At 41.9% G+C, this 18,169-nt stretch overlaps 1 protein-coding gene across 1 annotated transcript in view; it reads right to left on the bottom strand.

The window, feature by feature from the left end:
* Positions 1–17,602, bottom strand: part of arhgef18b (rho/rac guanine nucleotide exchange factor (GEF) 18b) — a 41,225-nt gene extending 23,623 nt beyond the window's left edge. The window contains exons 1-11 of the mRNA XM_068707367.1: positions 17,524–17,602; positions 13,706–13,863; positions 12,559–13,178; positions 12,005–12,185; positions 11,113–11,239; positions 10,950–11,004; positions 10,205–10,249; positions 9,717–9,791; positions 9,046–9,154; positions 8,586–8,772; positions 448–518 (exon numbers count right to left, since the gene is read on the bottom strand). Of these exons, the coding sequence (XP_068563468.1) occupies positions 448–518; positions 8,586–8,772; positions 9,046–9,154; positions 9,717–9,791; positions 10,205–10,249; positions 10,950–11,004; positions 11,113–11,239; positions 12,005–12,185; positions 12,559–13,178; positions 13,706–13,863; positions 17,524–17,599 (1,704 nt within the window). The 5' untranslated portion in view covers positions 17,600–17,602. The remainder of the gene's footprint in view (positions 1–447; positions 519–8,585; positions 8,773–9,045; positions 9,155–9,716; positions 9,792–10,204; positions 10,250–10,949; positions 11,005–11,112; positions 11,240–12,004; positions 12,186–12,558; positions 13,179–13,705; positions 13,864–17,523) is intronic.
* Positions 17,603–18,169: the final 567 nt, after the last annotated feature.

The raw sequence follows: 18,169 nt of genomic DNA, 5'->3' as shown, positions 1-18,169 counted from the left end.
ACATTGTGACACAGTTTTTTTTCCACAAATGTAAATGACAAACGTATGCGTCTCATTTGCGGTGCGAGCTTGTCAGTCGCCATTTATCAAAGTCCACAGCAACTTTTCATGGGACTTTCTAGCTGTTGCTGTCTACGAACAGTCAACACAACAGCCTCTGTTTACCAAACAGAAGACGCAACAGAGGCATTGTTTAGTGGCGCAACCCCTGACGAAACACAGAAACTCCCTTCACCGGTGGCAGGATTGTAATAAAGACGATGACTGACCTGGTTGTTATGTTATTAAAGGACCATAAAAGTAAGACTGCTGTAGGCGATGTAGAACTTTGGTGGTACTTTCATTTTAGCTCTCAGGGAGAAAGAGGTTGGAGACTCCTGTACTAAAGTGACTTCACCATAGCCAAGCCTCCGTCCCTGTTTTTCTATGCTCCAGCGTGGTGTTTACCTTATTCCTGCTGCTGCTGGTGCACTCACCCAGCAGAGACTTGCAGCTCTTGTGAACGTTCACAGCACAATCTGAAACACAGCAGGACAGGAACACAGAGTCAGTGTTGCATTAGCTACGGAGTACACAGTACAGAGACAACAGTGGTGGCTTCTGGATCGAATATGTACAGGAAAAAAATAAAACAGTAAACAAAGTGTGAAATTTCAAAACCAATCCAACAGCTCCCTGAAGGCAGTCGTAAAAGTAAAAAGGCTGGAACTCAAACAAAGCACTGCAATGGTGCTGAAATAAAAGCCTGCAGGCATGTCTTTTTCAGCGGTCGCTTTCAACTATCACAAAGTCAAGTATTTGTTTTCAGACGTGTATTCTTATCCACTCAAAGAATCACTTCTGCTCCATGAGTGGTTCAGCTGCAGCAGTAACTCTATGGCTTCTGTTTGTTTACACAAAAAAAAGACACAAAGTTGCACAGGAACTCCCTTCATCTCAGTAAGAGGTTTGTCTTTTTGTCCACTTTTCTCCCTGTATGGAAAACAAAGCCACTGCCGTCAAGTTTAGATGACATGACTGATTTAATCTCTGCTGATTAACGCAGATACAAATCAAAGTTGTTTTGGAAAAACATGCTGCAGAGGCATTAAGTCCTCCACTCTGTGTCCTACTGGACAGACAAAACACGAAAAAAAAAAAAAAAAATTCAATCTTTCAGCCCGACTACATACTGTATAAGGGAAGCAACATGAGCCTCTCGTGGAGGGCCGAGGCTGGCCAAACGAAGGAGGTTATCACTATGCAAAGTCTGATCCCAACCCAGCCATGTAAAACCAGGCTGACGTGGACAAGACGCACATGGCCTCAATGCAAAACATACACAGATGCATACAGGCGAAGAGATACATATGCACACTAAAACAAGGGCTGCTTCTCCGTATAGCGGCTGATCAGAGGGAACAGGGTCGGCGAGTTTAACAGCCTGATCTAATGCAGCCATTAGTGAAAAGCAGACTTTAGATGACAGCAACAAGCAGGTCAGTCAATACTGGAAAACACCAAAAAAAAAAGCCTGAAATTAGAAACAGAAAATCATGTGTCTGTGATTTGTGTGTGTTTATCTGAAGTGCTCAGCTTTCTACGACAGCAAGGGTCCTAATGTTATGAAACTATCTCAGCATCATTGTTTATGGCAGGTAACAAAGTGAACATGTTTAACCCCCCCCCCCCTTTATTTTGTAACATTTACCGTGTTACATGGGGCATGTGGCTGTATGGCGATTGTTTGAATCTGGCTTATTGTGAAAGGTGGCACTTCTGTGAACAACAGAGTGAAAACACGATCCATACTAGCAACTTCCACGAGCTGCTGTAAAGCCTACAGCAAAGGCCTCGGTTGCCCCTTCCCCTTCTGTGTGCTGGTACAATGAAAACAATGACAAAAAGCCTTCTTCCTATGCAGTAAATGTTTGTGTGCAAGGAAAGTGAGGAGGAATAAAGAATAGGTGAATATACAATGTCCTTTATAGAAGAGAGTGTAATCTATCTGTCCCTTTTAGATAGAGCCCTAATCACTTTACTCATCATTTCCCTTCATTCATAATCTCAAACCCGCCCCCCTCTGTCTCCCTCTCTAGTAATAAATGAACAACTGCTGGCCGAGCTGGGAGGAAAAGAAAACAGAAACTGGCTTTTGAATAATCTTCACCAGCAGTGCTGTGTCCCTCTTTGAGTCGGGTCCAGCAGTACTGAACTACTGAAGCCCAATGCGAATCCCAATGTAGACAAAGAGCAGTGCATATTTTCCCAAAAGCACAAAATACTGTATATGCAAACAACAACTTCAGAAATGATTGCTTTACATCAGATATCACTCAGTTTTGAGGCCTGAGAAAAGATTGTTTGGGATTTTTTTACCTTTAAAAGGACCTTTAAAAGATACGGGCACAGAAATGGAAGAACCAACAAACTTATCAGCAGTCATGTCGCCACACTAAGAGAAAATATTCCACCTCGCTCCAACTAATTATGTAAAATTCCAGTTTCTCTGACAGCCTGGATCTCTCAGACAAAATGCACAACAAGCCTTCAAGGTCTAATAAAGTCTATCAAGTCAGTAGAGTACATCTTAACAAAGCTCACAAACCGACTGGGACCAGGCTGAGAAAACCATTGCTAACAAGGGGAAAAGATAAGAGACAACAGATAGGCTGAATAAAAAGCCATGTCACTGCAAAAACATCACCACAGAGGAACCCAAACGTAAGCTGTTTCTGTTTTAATTGTGTAGGTGATTATACTCAAACTGCATTCAAAAGATTTTCTGCTTAACGAAAAAAAATAAATCAAAAGATAAGCAAGAACACTGTGTCTTCTGTTCACTGATATCACAGACCGTATCGGCAGTGACTCGTTGCAGCTACAGTACAGACCACCTTGCCATTTGGCAATAGCAAACAAATTCTACACCAGAAAAGTATGTATGCACAGCTCAGGCCACTTTATACTGTCACAGTGGTGTAGATCCTCAGGTGGACGTAGTGGGTGAGTGTTGACCAGCTCGGCCACTCTTGAGCGGTGTGATAAGTTCCAGTCACTCACTCATGTGAGCAGCACTGTGGTGTGCAGCAGGCTCCTCGGGACACTCAGCCCCCCCCATCAAAACCACCACCACACTCAACATCTGCTGACTGGAAACCAGCCCATCACACAAGATGCACACTTATGGTGTACAAGCCACAGTTCAGTGAGTCACTCAATTAACTACAAATAAGACTGAATTGTCTTTGGCTTCCGGAAAAATAAGCTAACCAATAGAAAGATGAAAATAAATGATTAAAGCAAGTTATCACCTGTGCTACAGTTTTTCCTCTACAGAGAGAATGTGTTGCCTCATGCTATCTACACTGGAATCAGCAGAACTCCTGATAGCTCCAGGTGGGTCGTTCCTGGGAAACATTAACTCATACAACAGAATTCTTTATAAGTTCTTTTATCATTTTGTCTTCGAACAATGTCAGATTCAACTGTGTGTGTGTGTGTGTGTGTGTGTGTGTGTGTGTGTGTGTGTGTGTGTGTGTGTGTGTGTGTAGAATTGCAGTTCCAGAGACTGGTGGTTTTGCAAATTTCATTGTGCTGACTAGGAATTGTGCATACTGATCATTTACATTACAGACCATTTCCTAAAACGTTTTGTACATTTTGAAATGCTTAAATAGACCCTTCGCTAAGCCCTGCCCTGTTATTGTTAGCCGCCTGTACTCTGTCGAGCTGTCAAAGCTAGCAAGGCGGCCAAACTGTTACTAACAGCACTCCCTGAAGAATTATCATCAATAAAGAGCTGTCTAAGAGAGCAGCAGACAGGATGTACAGATCACAGCGTGAACCACCACATCACAAGTGATTGATTTTGCCACTGCGTAGTACAGAAGTGTTAAAAGCAAGTGAGACATGCTGTACTCTGCTAATATTCGCTCCAGAGGTTTTTTGTGAAGACATGTAGTGTTTTAGAAAAGTATCTCCTGTCAACCTCTCGAGGTAACAAGTATCACTATTTCAGTTTTTTTGTTTTAAAGCATTCTCCAAAAATCTAAACTGTGTACCTGTCCAGGCACACATTTATTATCCACTCCCTAAAATATCGTGGGGGAGTAAATGTAAGGTTAGGCTAATATTTGCTGTGGTTTCCTTCCACCATTCTTGGTATAACCTCGTGAAACAACCATTTTAAAACCACCCTACCACCCTACGCAGTTCATAGAGAAATCCTGTGACCACAAATGAGGAAGAGAGGGCACAACAGCTGTTTTGAAGGTATTACTTTTTTACGTATCCCCTCCTCCTGTGTATGCAAGCGGTTACTCCTAATTCCCTGAGACAATACTGGCAAAAAACATCAACACTTGGGGGCAAACCCTGAAGTGGCCAGCCAAACCATGACATCATCTAGTGAAACAGGAGAAACAGGGGCTCAGTGGGCTGATTACTCTGTGAAGCGAAACTTCTCCCCCGGTCATATTTCTTGCCCATATAGGAGGGTCATGGTTACCATAAAACACCAGTAGCATACAGATAATACTAGACGATAAAGCTTGGGGAAAGCTACGGCAAAAGTATATCTAGATCAAAATAAATGATGTATTCTACCAAGTGAAAGTCTCACATAGTCCAAATCTTATTACTAGTACTCAGGAGACATGGAGGCAGTCAGACTTTGAATCTTGTAAAAAGGCAGACGCCCTGAGAGTCAGGCATGCTGCAGGGCAGAGCAGTGATGCATGGAGAAGTGGTGTGCTAACAGGGTGAGATGGGTGAGACCCAGAGTCAGTGGGGTGGGTTGTTATGCACCGGCAGACCTGCCAAGCACAATTAGCACCATGTGACCCAGAGAGAGAAAGCTTAGTCAGAACAGAGAGGCAAAAAGAGTAAAAGAAAAGCAAGAATAACATCATTTATCACATCAAGGATTATTGAGTTTCATAACACAGTGCCATTTAGCTACCACAGCCTGGTCTCTGAGCGAACTACAACGGGGTGGGAGTAGCAGAATGAAAACAAGAGACAGTTATAACGTTACACATCTTCGACTTACACGACAGATCGCGATCCAACCGTAAATTGTGTACTAACCCATAATTTCCCCGTCATATTAAAAAGGCAACATCTGAGCAGGCTAGTACAGTTCAACAGCTGACTTCGGGTAAAATAACAGAAGTTATATTGGAAGCTAACGTAAGCTAGCAATCACCTGTTGAGCTCCGTGCAAAGTCTGCAGCCAAAGACAAACTTCTGAAAAGCGCCACACGAAGTGCAACTGAGGGGACGTTGTGCAACAATAACACGCGACACAATACGAGTCCATGTAGTCTGTTGTTAGACCTCTGAGCGTATTAAAGCTAACTGCTAACCCAACTAACCTTGTTGTATTTTAATAGAAGCGGTTGAAAGCAGGCTAACGCGCTAGCATTAAGTGGCTAATAGTTAGCTTTACGTTAAGCGTAACTGGAATTTAATTTGGATCAGTTTGTGATAAATTAAATATCGAAGAAGCTTAATAAGTGGGTCTCTCTTTTTTTAAGACACTGACTCAACCCCGACATAACACTCACATTTAACAAGCGTTTGGTTGACTATCATTAGCATATAGCTACCTAGCTAGCGGCCAGGATGCCCGAAAAGTCCATTGAGCGAAACAACGGGAGTGATCCACCTGATCCCGCTTGAGACCATCGCTACAGTAGCTGCCTCTTACCGTCCCAACGAGACCCGGGTTTATCTGAATCAGCTGCATCCAAAAGGAAATGTCGTCCGTCCGTAAGATAGACAAAACAGTTCGGCCATTGATGTCAACAGCAACAAGTATCCCACATTTTTGGTTTTGTCCAGTTTTGTGTCCTACTCTCACTGGGAACAATCTCTGGCATACAAACGACGCATTCCACAGGCTGATTCTCGGCTGAATCCCCACAGGGCTTGGTTCAAATTAAAGGGACACTCACTTGTTTTCTCACGCGTGTGTGCGTGTGTGTGTGTGTGTGTTTGTACCAACAGCACATTAAGTGTCAAAATATAGGATTTGTAACTTTATCACTCTAAACAGTCATGCTTGATGAATTGGGAATTGTCTCCGAGGGACAGACAGAGAGACAGGCCTTGATGCGTTATTGGTTTCTGGTTAATGTCTAACAGAAGCAGTGCAGTCTGAAGCACACTGGATGTGTGGTGCCCTTTGCTTTGGGAAATATACCAGAACATTATTGTTTAGTAGGCACACTATTAAAAACAATCATACAGTATATCAGTCCTCATGCCAGAGAACATGATTTATAAATGTTCTGGACATATTATGGCCTCTGTCTCCCACAGAATAGAATGAGCGAGGAAACTGAAACAGCATTAATTTTAAAAACAGCTAGTTCTGTTTCCTTGTTCTTTGTTTGAAACTGTTGAAAGTTGTTTTTTGGTGTTGTGAAATTCTCCACCAACAGACCACATGGCTTGTGAGAAGACTCTGAATTACAATAATGTCAGCAGGTGTGTGCCACAAGTCTGACCGCATTCCATGAGGAAATACAGTGTGGGAGAATAAAAAAAAAAAGAATATGCACTTTTATGTGGCCCATAGAAGATCAATAGATACATTCTGACTTTAATTATAATCGCATCACAAAAATTACACTTTAATTCTAATTTTGATATATACTAAGATAAATGTCTGCGTATTTCTATTTTCTATTTATTACTTATTTTGACCTTTACTTATAGTACATATCATGTTAAAAAATGTGCTGTCAAATAGGGCTGGGCAATATGTCCGAAATCTTATGGCAAAATAATCACTGAGAAATTTTTGTTAGTAAGTGCTTGTTATTATGAATTTAGACGACATTTGTGTATTTGTGTATCACAATATCTCGATATATGATTTCATCACGATATGATTCCTTTGAAAAACGATCATTTTATAATTTTTTAATCCTTATCACCCATCAGCTCTGTTGTTAAAGGACATGTTATTAAGGGATGTTACAAAACTACTGTGTTAATCTCCACTGATAATCGTCATTTCTTTTTACATCACTGTATTTGCAAATTTCTTAAGTCAAACTGCACTTTAGTACAACCACGGAACTATTACCAAATGCTGGGGTAAGAATTGTCATACACAATAATACCGTAATGACAAAATTTACCCCATCCATTTCACCACTTTAAACTCTTTTCATTATTTAATCAATAAGAGCCATTTATTGTAAACATATATTATAATAAAAAAATATTACTGACGCTATTTTAAAGTGCTATCACAGTCTGACTCCTTGGATCAGAGTTTGTTCACTGTACTGTACTCACAAACATACGTCTTTCATTAGGTATTGCAGGCTTATCAGCTGGCCTACAGGCTGCATATGAGTCGCATATGTGAGACAGAAAAAAAGGAGCCGCGGGATGTTGACATGTCCTGTGCAGGTCTACTCCACAAATGGACTCACAAAGCTGTGGTTGGTCCAGACAAAGCAACGCAGCACACAAAAGACACAGGAATTGTGAAGAATATTTCAAGCCAGAGCAACAAAGTTAAGTCGTGCTGTGGATTCACATAAACATCTTTCAGACGATGGTGCTAATATATCAGACAACACATCTAAACAAGTGAGCTGAGTTGTGCAAAACGAGAACCCACAATAAGGACACAGTGTATAAAAAGTGTGCAGACTGTGTTGTCAGTGTGTTAAATACTTTAGAAGGTTATATGCTATTTAAAGAGGAACTGAAAGGGAACACCGTCTTATTTACAGCAGAACCGTGCAAAAGAAAAGCCACAGTCGATATGATGAATGTCATATGCTGTGATTATCCCTTTCTGGGTTATGACATAGTTGTCAAAAGACAAAGTGAAAATTGTATGCAGTGTTTTTATAATGCTGTAATCTGTCTCATAACAAATATGTCAACAAGTATATTAAAGGTGCAAAATATGAGATTGGGAGCACTTCAGTTGCCTCCCAATGGCTCTCAACATGGCGAAGGCGAACCAGCAGCTCATTGCTAACGGGGCTAACAGCATTAGTGCAAACAACGGTGAAAGTGCTAACAGAGCTAACAGTGTTTACCTGAGGGAAAACCGTGAGTTAGCCAGTTGAGTACACTCACTTGCACGAACATGCGCTAAAAGCATGCTCTGCCGGCACGGATTTGTCAACAAAGCAAGAAGAAGCTCGGCTAACAACGCACACAGAGGGAGAACGACTTCCTTCTCTGCTCAGGTAGACATTACTCCACTATATCTTTACATAGCAAATCGTTTTTTGGTGTTCTATTTATGTTCAGAATGTTAAATACAGCTCCTTTAAAATAACATTAAGTCAGAAATAATAATATCTAAAAAGAGTATTTGAGTGTTTCCTGAATAATTCATGAATGTGTTATGATTCATTACAGTTTCTTGGGGAAGGGGGGGGGGGGTTGTGGCTCTGTTTGTTTGCCTGTATGCTTGAGTGCTTCAACAAGTGGGTGAGTGAGCATTCATGCAGTAGTGTGGGTTTAAATAGGTGCGTTTGTGTGTGAGCGGAGCACCTGTGCATGTGTGTCAGGCTGAGAACAAGCGTGGGTGCGTGTACACCTGTGGTTGTGGTGTTACTCACTCATGCACTGCAGGCCATGCTTCCTCTGCAGGGTCTTGCTGCACAGTGAGCAGGTGGCACAGCTGGAGAAAGCGCCTGGCACCAAATAATGGCCATTGCTGCGTCTGCTGCCACAAACTTTCTCTTTAGCCTCCCGCTCCTTGTCCTTCCCCCTCTCTTTCTGCTGCTCTTTTTCTCGGTTCTTACCCTGCAGAGGAACAAGAAAAGCAAACACAGGGGGAGGTTTTTACATGTTCTCTTTCACTTTGGCACATACTGCACGGCTGGGTATGACGTTGCATAACCGTGTCAGAGGCAGGATATATAACAGGGTTTGTGTAAGTGGATTAGTGACTTCTGTGTGCAGCAACATGCACACCAGGGAACTGTTTACACCTCAGGATTTGGTCTTTTTTTAATGATAATCAGTTCATATATTCCATTGCAACGCAACATTGTGCGCCATGTTGTATAGGTTTACCTTATCTTTATTGAAGGAGCCAGTCACCCTGTTCCTCAGAGAGCTGAGAGTCCTCTTCACCTTGGTGCCTTTCTCCACCTTCTCTGTACGATCATCCTCCTCTTCAGTCCTTGTCAAAAGAGCAGAAATGGAATACACACCAAGAAATAAAGGAAATACAAACATACAGAAATAGAATCTGAATTTAATCATCTCATACTCACATTAATATTTACTGAAAATTGTTTATTTGATCATCTTGAAACTCTTTTATAAATGTCTTTTAAAAGCTTAAGTCAAGAAAAGACTGTTTGTCTTGTGCAAGTTATATGATATACGTCATAATGGTTACACTCTTTTGTGCTTGACAATGTGAAAGTCAACACACATGAAATTCATTGTGTAAAACTTTCAATATGTGAACGATTTTCCTGAATAGATACAGTTGCAGTGATGGGAAAATTAATTTGAATGTTTCAATGAAAAGAAACCACATCATTGCATACCCAAGAGCAGTTTTCACTTCATGTTTTAACCCTTTTGGTTTTGACCTCTGTAATAGATGGTCAACAAAACAGCCTCATTGCAAATACACAAGAAACATATCAAGCATAGTTACGTGAACATTTCTATTTTCAACCAAAACTTGTAGAATTTAGTGATAGGGGAACAATGATAAGGACAGTACTTACTCATGAGAGAGGAACTCGTACCAAGTGACATTTCCTGAAACTTTGCTGTCTGATCTGTTGTTCCTCTCCTTCGCTCTATGAACAACAATGAGATTGTGGAGAGAGATCCCATAAGAGACGTTTAAAGCAGTTCAAGTGAATAGACAATCTGAGAGTGTAACATGGTGTAGCCAGCAGTGCACTTTTAAGTGATGTGTTTCACTCGGACAGCTGGGTTTCATTGTCAAGTGTGCTCAATGTCAACTAATGATTTTGTGAACAAAAAAAAATAAAAAACTTGTGTTCCATAGACTCTTTCAAGAGATGATGGAATACTGTGACAGGGCCCAAACAGGCACATGCAAACACTCATGCCAAAAACATGCATGCATATGTAAACACATACACACAGTGCAGTGTTCCCCCTTGGACATAATATGGCTCTGCTGCTGCTCTGAATACTGGGACGAGCATTTGAGCTAGCAGACCTCCCTCTCCTGTTTACTTACCCGTGGTACAGCTTTAGCTCCTGCAGAACTTTCTGTACCATCAGCCTAAGACAAACAAGACACTGAGGTTGAGTGGGGGCTGCCAAAGGGGAGGAGAGGAGAGGAGAGGAGAGGAGAGGAGAAGAGAAAAGAGGAGAGGAGAGGAGAGGAAAGGAGAAGAGAAGAGAGGAGAGAAGAAGAGAGGAGAGGGCGAGACTGCTGGGAGCTAGGTGTCAAACTGATTTAGGGAAGAATCCTCCCTTGTCTGCTGCGTCCACACGATCGCAAGAGCGCACATACACACACACACACACACACACACACACACACACACACACACACACACCCATGCTAAGGGGCCATCTAAGGAGCTGGGCAAGAGGACTGTGGGAGGAGGAGGTTGCAGACATATGACATGGAGCAGAAATGTCAGGAGGGAACGGGGAAAGACCCCCCCCCCCCCCCCCCCCCCGTTATGTGGGAGTACCAGACTATAACAATTTACAACTACAGGACAGTATGTGAACTATTGTACTGAACCATTCAAAAGCAATTGGTATAATTTACAGGACACAAGTGATCAAAAGTTGCCTCCTGTGGATCAAACTATCTTCTTTTTCTTTCTTTCAAGCATCATTAAACCTGAGCTGCCAGTCAGTTTGAGGCATCTTCTGGAAAGGAAATCGATATTCCACCACATATTGCGAGTCATAAAGGGGTGTATAGCCTAACCCAAGCTGGAGATGTAATTGATGGTTAGGCTTACATGTGGCTGTGTCCTTCAGTATAATGTAAGTTTTCTTCAGGGTCAAACTCCTCTGCTGCAGAAGAGAAAGATGAAAAGGTCAAATATGATGAAAACGGCTGCCTGCTGAGTGCAAAACACATAAATTAACATGTACTCTACGTGTACAAAAGCTCTGCCCCACCTCCTGCTGCCCTTGCGGCCTGTTTGGAAGTCTGCACAACACGAGAAATGTGCGCAGCACGGGAACATTCATCTGTGGCGAGGATCTCTGAACGGGAGTACAGATGCCTGCCAGGCACACCACCGGCCTGAAAGCATTGAAAGGTAAACACACATGTACATCACGTGCACATTTGATCTGTTTTACCTCCACCCCCCAATATACAGCTGAAACACTTAGCATGATAACTTTCACCTACAGCGGCCTTTATGAGTTGGCAATTTAGGTTGCAACACTTGTTTTAGTTATTTTTTATAATTGTGCACATATCATAAAGACTCTGCCCTTTGTTATTTAGTGTCATATATCCAAGCTGTGGCCAACCATCGAACCATCAGCCTTGTTCCGTTAAAGGATACATCTGGGGATTATCTAGAGTTCTCTTATTGTCAGCAAATCGCATGAAAGAACAACAGCAATGATTTGATCTGTATCATCTGTTTGGCAAAAGCCTGATATATCTTGTCAGAGTTCTGTTGTTGTCCAAAAAATATTAAAACACTGTTGCCCTTCATTACCATGAACACACACACACTGTAGTTTATTTTGAGTCAATCCCACATACACTGTCCCGTTGCTGTAAATAATCACGAGAGCAATACATGTGTATTAATCCACGGTTGAAAATAGTCCCCAACAAATGCACTATATCCTCTCCTGTCAGAGCAACATTTGCAAAAAACGTTTAGGAAATGACTTATCCTTTTTATTTAAAATTAAAGTATATGTGTGCTGTGACCTTTTTTTAACTATGTATCAGTATTCAATGGAAACCAATGGGTATGGAGCTGGCGTTTTGGTCTTAAGATTTGTTGACAATAATCTGTATAATGTGTCACCATTGCTTTATTACCATGCTAGTGACTCTGGCTCTTGGACAGGGGATCCTCAGCCTGAAGCCATCTGTCTTCTCTCCAGGACATGCTGTGCAGCTGGAGGTCTGCGGCTGGGTGGACTGGAAGAGACCCTTCTCTCCCTCTTCATCATCCTCTCTCTCTCCATCGCTGTCCATGGCCATGGTATCCAGACTCAGTCTGGCAGCACAGCATAGCATAGCAACAAACACACACACAGCAGAGGGTTCAGTGAAAAGTATCTATTAACCACACAAAACATTTAAGCGAGACACTCTATGGTACTCTCTATGAGTTTATTTGTGTGTTGTTTTCTGGTTTCACTTTCATTAAGTATTTTGGTGCACCGGTTATATTCTCACCCAAAAGTAGCCCTGACTGCATTATTTTAGAGGCTGTGAAAGAACAACCAACTAAACCACCAGAAACACTGAGCTCAGCTAAAACATATAAAGGACTTTAGATTTGATCGGTTTGGGTGGAATTGTATTTATCCTTATGAGATTGTTCTCTTCAATTCTCTCCATCCTTTACAAACATCTATCCATCTTACCTCCTCCCCAGGTTGATGGGGGACACAGGGACACCCCAGCTGTGCCTCCGAGACGTTGACATGGATCTGACCAGAATAGGAAAGCTGTCCAGGTCTGGCTCTCCGTCTAACTCCATAGTGGGTTGCTCCTTTACTTCCTCTACTTCTGATCCTGTTATTCCTTTTGCTGTTTCCATTGATCCCAACAGTCCATTCAGATTAATTGTCAAGCTAAGCCCTACAGCAGGGCCTAAGGAATCACAGCTGTCAATGATACAACCTGGCAATAACTTTGGACTAAGCTGAGTGACCACAAAGTTTTGATGAGGTTCCTCTGCAGGGTGTATATAGAAGGGGGAAGAAGATGGTGCATTGACCTGAGCGGAGTGTGTGCTCTGCACAGTTTGGTTGATGGCAGGACTGTGTGAGTTTAGGGACACCTGGAGGCCAACAGTTAGGGTTTTGCTCTCTGTGACTGTGGTTGATGTGGATGCAGTCGCCTGTGCAGTCGGTATCACTCCTTCCAGGTCTTTAAAGTACTCAGAGTCTCTGAGGGAAGAGCTGAGGCCCAGCAGGTCCTCCAGACTGCTGTTCACCTCCGCACAGGGGCAGTCATAGTCGCTGACTACTGAACAGGCATCCTGCAAATCAGTAAAGGAGGCAGAAAAGTGTAGGATTTAAAAGCAGGGGAGAGACAGGGAGAACAAAGAAGAGGTAAAGACATTCTAAACATCAGCTCCAATCCAAAATTCATGTAACTCAAGTGAGTCTATTTCCATGCTAGCAGCTCTGTGAGGCTGTACTTTTTAATTTTGTATTTCTTTAACATCTTTTTCAGCTTAATACAAGCTCACAATGACAATGCAAACATTGCTAATCTTTGGCAGGTATTATGCTTATTTAAAAGGCATGCTAACATTTGCTAATCAGCTATAAACACAAGTACAAGTACAGCTGATGTTGATAGGAATGTCAGTTTTGCACGTCTTGGACATAATCTAAAAACGGTCAAATGATCAAAGTTATTGTGATACATCCCATAGGGAGATGAATGTCCGAACCAAATGTTGCGAAAAATATTGACATATTTTAGTCTGACAGAATTTCCCATCCCCACAGCCATGCAGCTGAATTGAAAATGATCCAAATCAAGATTAAAGAGCTTTACCTGGTCTTTATTGATGCTACCAAAGAAGACATCCTCAGTGATAGAGGCAGGGGATAGTGAGGAGGAGGAGGATCCTGTCCTGCTGGGAGCATGAGACTGGATACTGAGCTGGGCACTGGGAGGCCCACAGGGCTGACTACATGGCTTGCACTCTGAAGCTGAAAGATAATGGACGTGATGTCCCTGAGTTATAAACATTTCCCGAAAACTCAAAAACTTCAACAGTACCATGAGGAGAAAAAGAACACAAAAAAGGCAGACGTGGCTGATTTCAGCAGCTGCACAACACCTGTGTAATCAACTTCAGTGATAGAAGGAAAGCTCAGTTACAGCCCCGTTGCTCCATCCTCTCACCAAAAGCTCCTTTACGTTTCCATTGCATAAACAGATTCCTGGATTCACATGATGCCACAAACCACTGCCATCATTGCAAACTGCATGATGAGCCAGCAGTAGTCTCCATATCAGTGGTGGAGAGCTGGAGATTATTCTCTTACTGAGCTTTCAGCAGCCCCGAGAAGCTGCTTGCCTGTGGTAAATAATGTAACAGTAAATACATGCTATATGAAGGAACTGTACAGTATGACGCTTGGTATCCCATATTTGAGGTTAAAAGTGCTATTATAACATTTCTTACTTTTCGCATAAATGAAAAAACGTATCAGTGTCTCGTGGTGTCTGAAAAGTCTTTTAAAGTGTCTGAGTAAGTCATGTTCACTGTTAGGGTTTCAGCCGCACCATGCCCTTTTGAGGAGGGGAGAGCCGCAGCTACGACAAGTTACATAAGCCTCATTTCATAAGGGCTCCTGTGAACCCGAGCCTTACCCTAAGCCAGCCTGGCTCCACAGGCACTGACTCCAATCTCCTTGAATAGATTTTGCCCTGTTTCTATTCCCCAGTGAAGGTTGATTTTCTGATTTACCAAGATCAGTGTGAACAGGTATAGTGCTGCCGCTAATTTCAGCAATGAAGAAATGGTGAAAGAGTTGCTGCTCTGCCTCTCTGAACTATAATACAGAAACAGAAACATGCTAGTAGCATATATTATGCTGTGAAGCACAAAATCAATATAATAGAAGCTTTGAAATGTTCCCCTGAGGGAATCTAATTACATTTTAAATCTGATTAAGCTTTAAAAACATATAAATATATGATATAATCCATTGTGCAATCTACATTATATTGGATCATGGATCATACATGTCCTGTGTGCTCAGGTGGCTGCCACTAAAATCAATGGACGTTATCACACTCACCACTGTGAGCTATATGAAAAGCTCATCTCTGACATCTAGAAGGCAGACCCAGCATTTTTGTTAATGAGACCGAGACCTTGCTATGTAACTGCAACACAATGTTTTTATTTTTGCAGATAATTCTAATCATATTTTGTGTTATAATTAGTGTCTGTGTGTGTGGCTCAGTCATCACCCTCAGGTTATGTTGTGCAGTGAGATCAAATGCAGACAGGCCACACTCTGAGTCCTGCACCATGTCTTGCAATAAACCAGCAGCATCCACTCCACAGCCAGAGATGCTCTCACATAAACACACAGACAGACACACTGTAGATCTATTTTCTATATTACTAAATCACCCCTTGAGGCTGCGGGGATGGCAGTGTCCTCGCTGGAGGAGGATTTTGTTTGCGTCCAAATCCCCCTCGTGTTAAGTGTAAACTCAGACACTCGGTACAGACACTGCTGCAGCGGCTTGATGTTGTCCAGTGGTGGCGCCGCAGCCTTTTATGGTTGGCCTCTCATATCTGCTTATACATCACACAAGGACAAAACATCTGTGTGTGTCGCTTTGTGTGTGTGTGTGTGTCTGCTCAGGTGTGTGTGTGTGTGTGTGTGTGTGTGTGTGTGTGTGTGTGTGTGTCTCCACAACCATTTTGGCACTGTCATAGTCAGCTGTTTTTTCACCACAGTTTGGCTCCACATATCAAAGGATGGCCTGCTACTACAACTACTGACTATTATCAACTAATAAATTACTTAATTACATTAACACATCACCACTTAATATCTAATCATGCTAATACTTCATGTATTTTTTTATTATTTTTCTTTTCTTTTAAATGTTGTTCCTCTTTTCTCTGCATTGTGATTCTACAACTGCAACTTCTGTTTACTCTGTTGAAGGGTTTTTGTTTCCTTTTCAAATCAAAGTTAAGGACAGAGGGTGTCATATGCTGAACAGATTGTTTGAGATAAAGTTTTGATTTCGTCCTATAAAAGTAAAATTGACTTGGCTCGACAAATGCCCTACAATAAATCAGCTATTTTAATGAATTTATGTAACTTAAGCTGTTTTTTCTGTTCAGACTGAAAAGTAAAACAATGTTTGTGAGAATTGTACTTGTCAGATAGATTTAAAAAATACAAATTTTCATCATGCAGAATGTAAATGACAGATTTGTGTGCCTAGACCCTGTTTGTGTTTGATGAGCTCTGTGAAAAGGAAGACATTTGTGCAAATGTGAGAAAGAAGGAAATGAGGGCACATGTTCACCACAGAGCTTACTGTACATACGTTTGAAAAGCTACATGACAATCACAAGAGGAACTCTGGCATCATATGATCATAGTCAGTTGATTATTTGCAATTGAAGTGATGAGTTTATGACATGACGAGTTTATGACAAAGCACATCTGTTCATGTCAACAGTGTGTGTTTTTCAACACAGACACTAGTACAATAAACACCTTTTTATGTATCGTTGAGGTAATTCTGATGACACACACACACACACACACACACACACACACACACACACACACACACACACAAACACACACACACACACACACTGACCCTATATATCACCCAGCTACAAAAAACACAGATGATGATAAAAGTCACATTTGTAACTCATCTAACATAAATATATTATTCAATACTTCAAATAAGTGTTTGTATTAAGGTTATAACGACCATTCAGTACCTGGATGATTCACCGAATGGTGTGCAAGTGTGTGCATGTGTGACAGATGTTGTGTGCTGTTGAAAACAGAATACAGAGGCTGTTAGATCTGAGGTCGAAGCGCACATCAAAACAACTGTCATCTCACAGATCCTCTTTGATCAGAAATTCGTCCGACTACTGTTTCAAAGCATCAAGCTACACAGACACCCCGGCTGAAGCAAAATGGAAGCGTCCTACACGGCTTCTTTATGTCTAACAAAAAAAAAAGCCATATTCCTCTGAAGATAACAGCATGGGAACAGACAGCGTGAAATAATTCAAGCTCTGCGTTATATAGAGAAGGATGAACAGGAAAAGATGAGTTGTTGCATGAGTTGGGTGTATAAATTTCCACTTGTCAGTCTTTTTTCAGTGAACTTTTAGGATTTTTTTCTGAATGGATTTAGTTGGAAAACGGTAAACTCACACCAAACATCATTCAAAAACCCTTCATTTAGGCTGTTAACTCTACATTTACTGTAGCAGTATTGCCACACCAAATTATGACATGACAATGAATAATCAAAGGTTTCTTCCCAATTATAGGTGCATGGTGACATTTCTGTGTTCACTCAGAACTCAGCTGCAGGGATAGAAATGACTCATTGAACTTTGCAAAAAAACCCTCTTCTGACACACAGCAACTGTCACTCAACACAAGCCCCAATCAGGTAAAAATGGCAAACAACAGCTAACACCTCCTCTTATCCTGAGGTCACATCCAGTCCACGACCTCAACTGGATGATGACCCCCCTCTTGTCTCTGCCCAGTTCCCAGCTCTCAGTGTTCCCTTTGTTCTATCCGACAAACCGAAAACGGCCGAAGTGCAACCACATGTAAAACCAGTACCTCTCTTGAAGGACCATCTCTTCATCCAGAGTTTGGAGAAGGAGGGCCAGGAGTTGTTAAGAGAAGAGTCCGCCATTTGAGCAGCGCAGTGGGGAGGCCAGCTGGAACTGGAGCTCTCTCACACTGGAGCTCTGGCACCCAGCGAGAGGAAGAGAGAGAGCAGGAGGGGAGAGGAGGGACGGAGGGAGGGGAGTCGAGAAAGAGAGAGAGAGAGAGTCCAAAGCAAGGAATAGGGAACTGCTGATTGGGGATTACCTCCCCAAAGACTCTAGTGGAGACAGGAAAAGAACAGGAAAGCCCAAAAAAAAAGGGGGGGAACTGTGGGAAGAGAAAAGGAGGCGTGAAAGTGTTGCTTTGGACATGTTGAATTTTGAAAGACATTTTATGAGATGATTGCTGGTTGACAAGAGGCCAAGGAGGAAGTCAGAAATGGGTTTGGGATGACACAGGAGTGAGCAGAGGGGTAGTAATGGGAGGCAATGTGTATTTTAATAGTCTTAAGATCTCAGTCAACATTTAGAAATCAGTTGAATGCTTCAAAAAAGCATGTTTTACTGTTCCAGGCCAGTTAAAAGATGCTATTGTTTTAGGGAAATAGGGCAAAAAAAGAGAAGGAAACATACGCAATAAAAGTGTAAGGCAATGA

Source organism: Cebidichthys violaceus, unplaced genomic scaffold (assembly GCF_023349555.1).
Source record: "Cebidichthys violaceus isolate CVI_PGR_0920_01 unplaced genomic scaffold, fCebVio1.0.p SCAF_13, whole genome shotgun sequence".
NCBI lineage: Eukaryota > Metazoa > Chordata > Actinopteri > Perciformes > Stichaeidae > Cebidichthys > Cebidichthys violaceus.
Note: the sequence above shows the minus strand (reverse complement) of the source record. Positions and strands in the feature narration are given on the sequence as shown.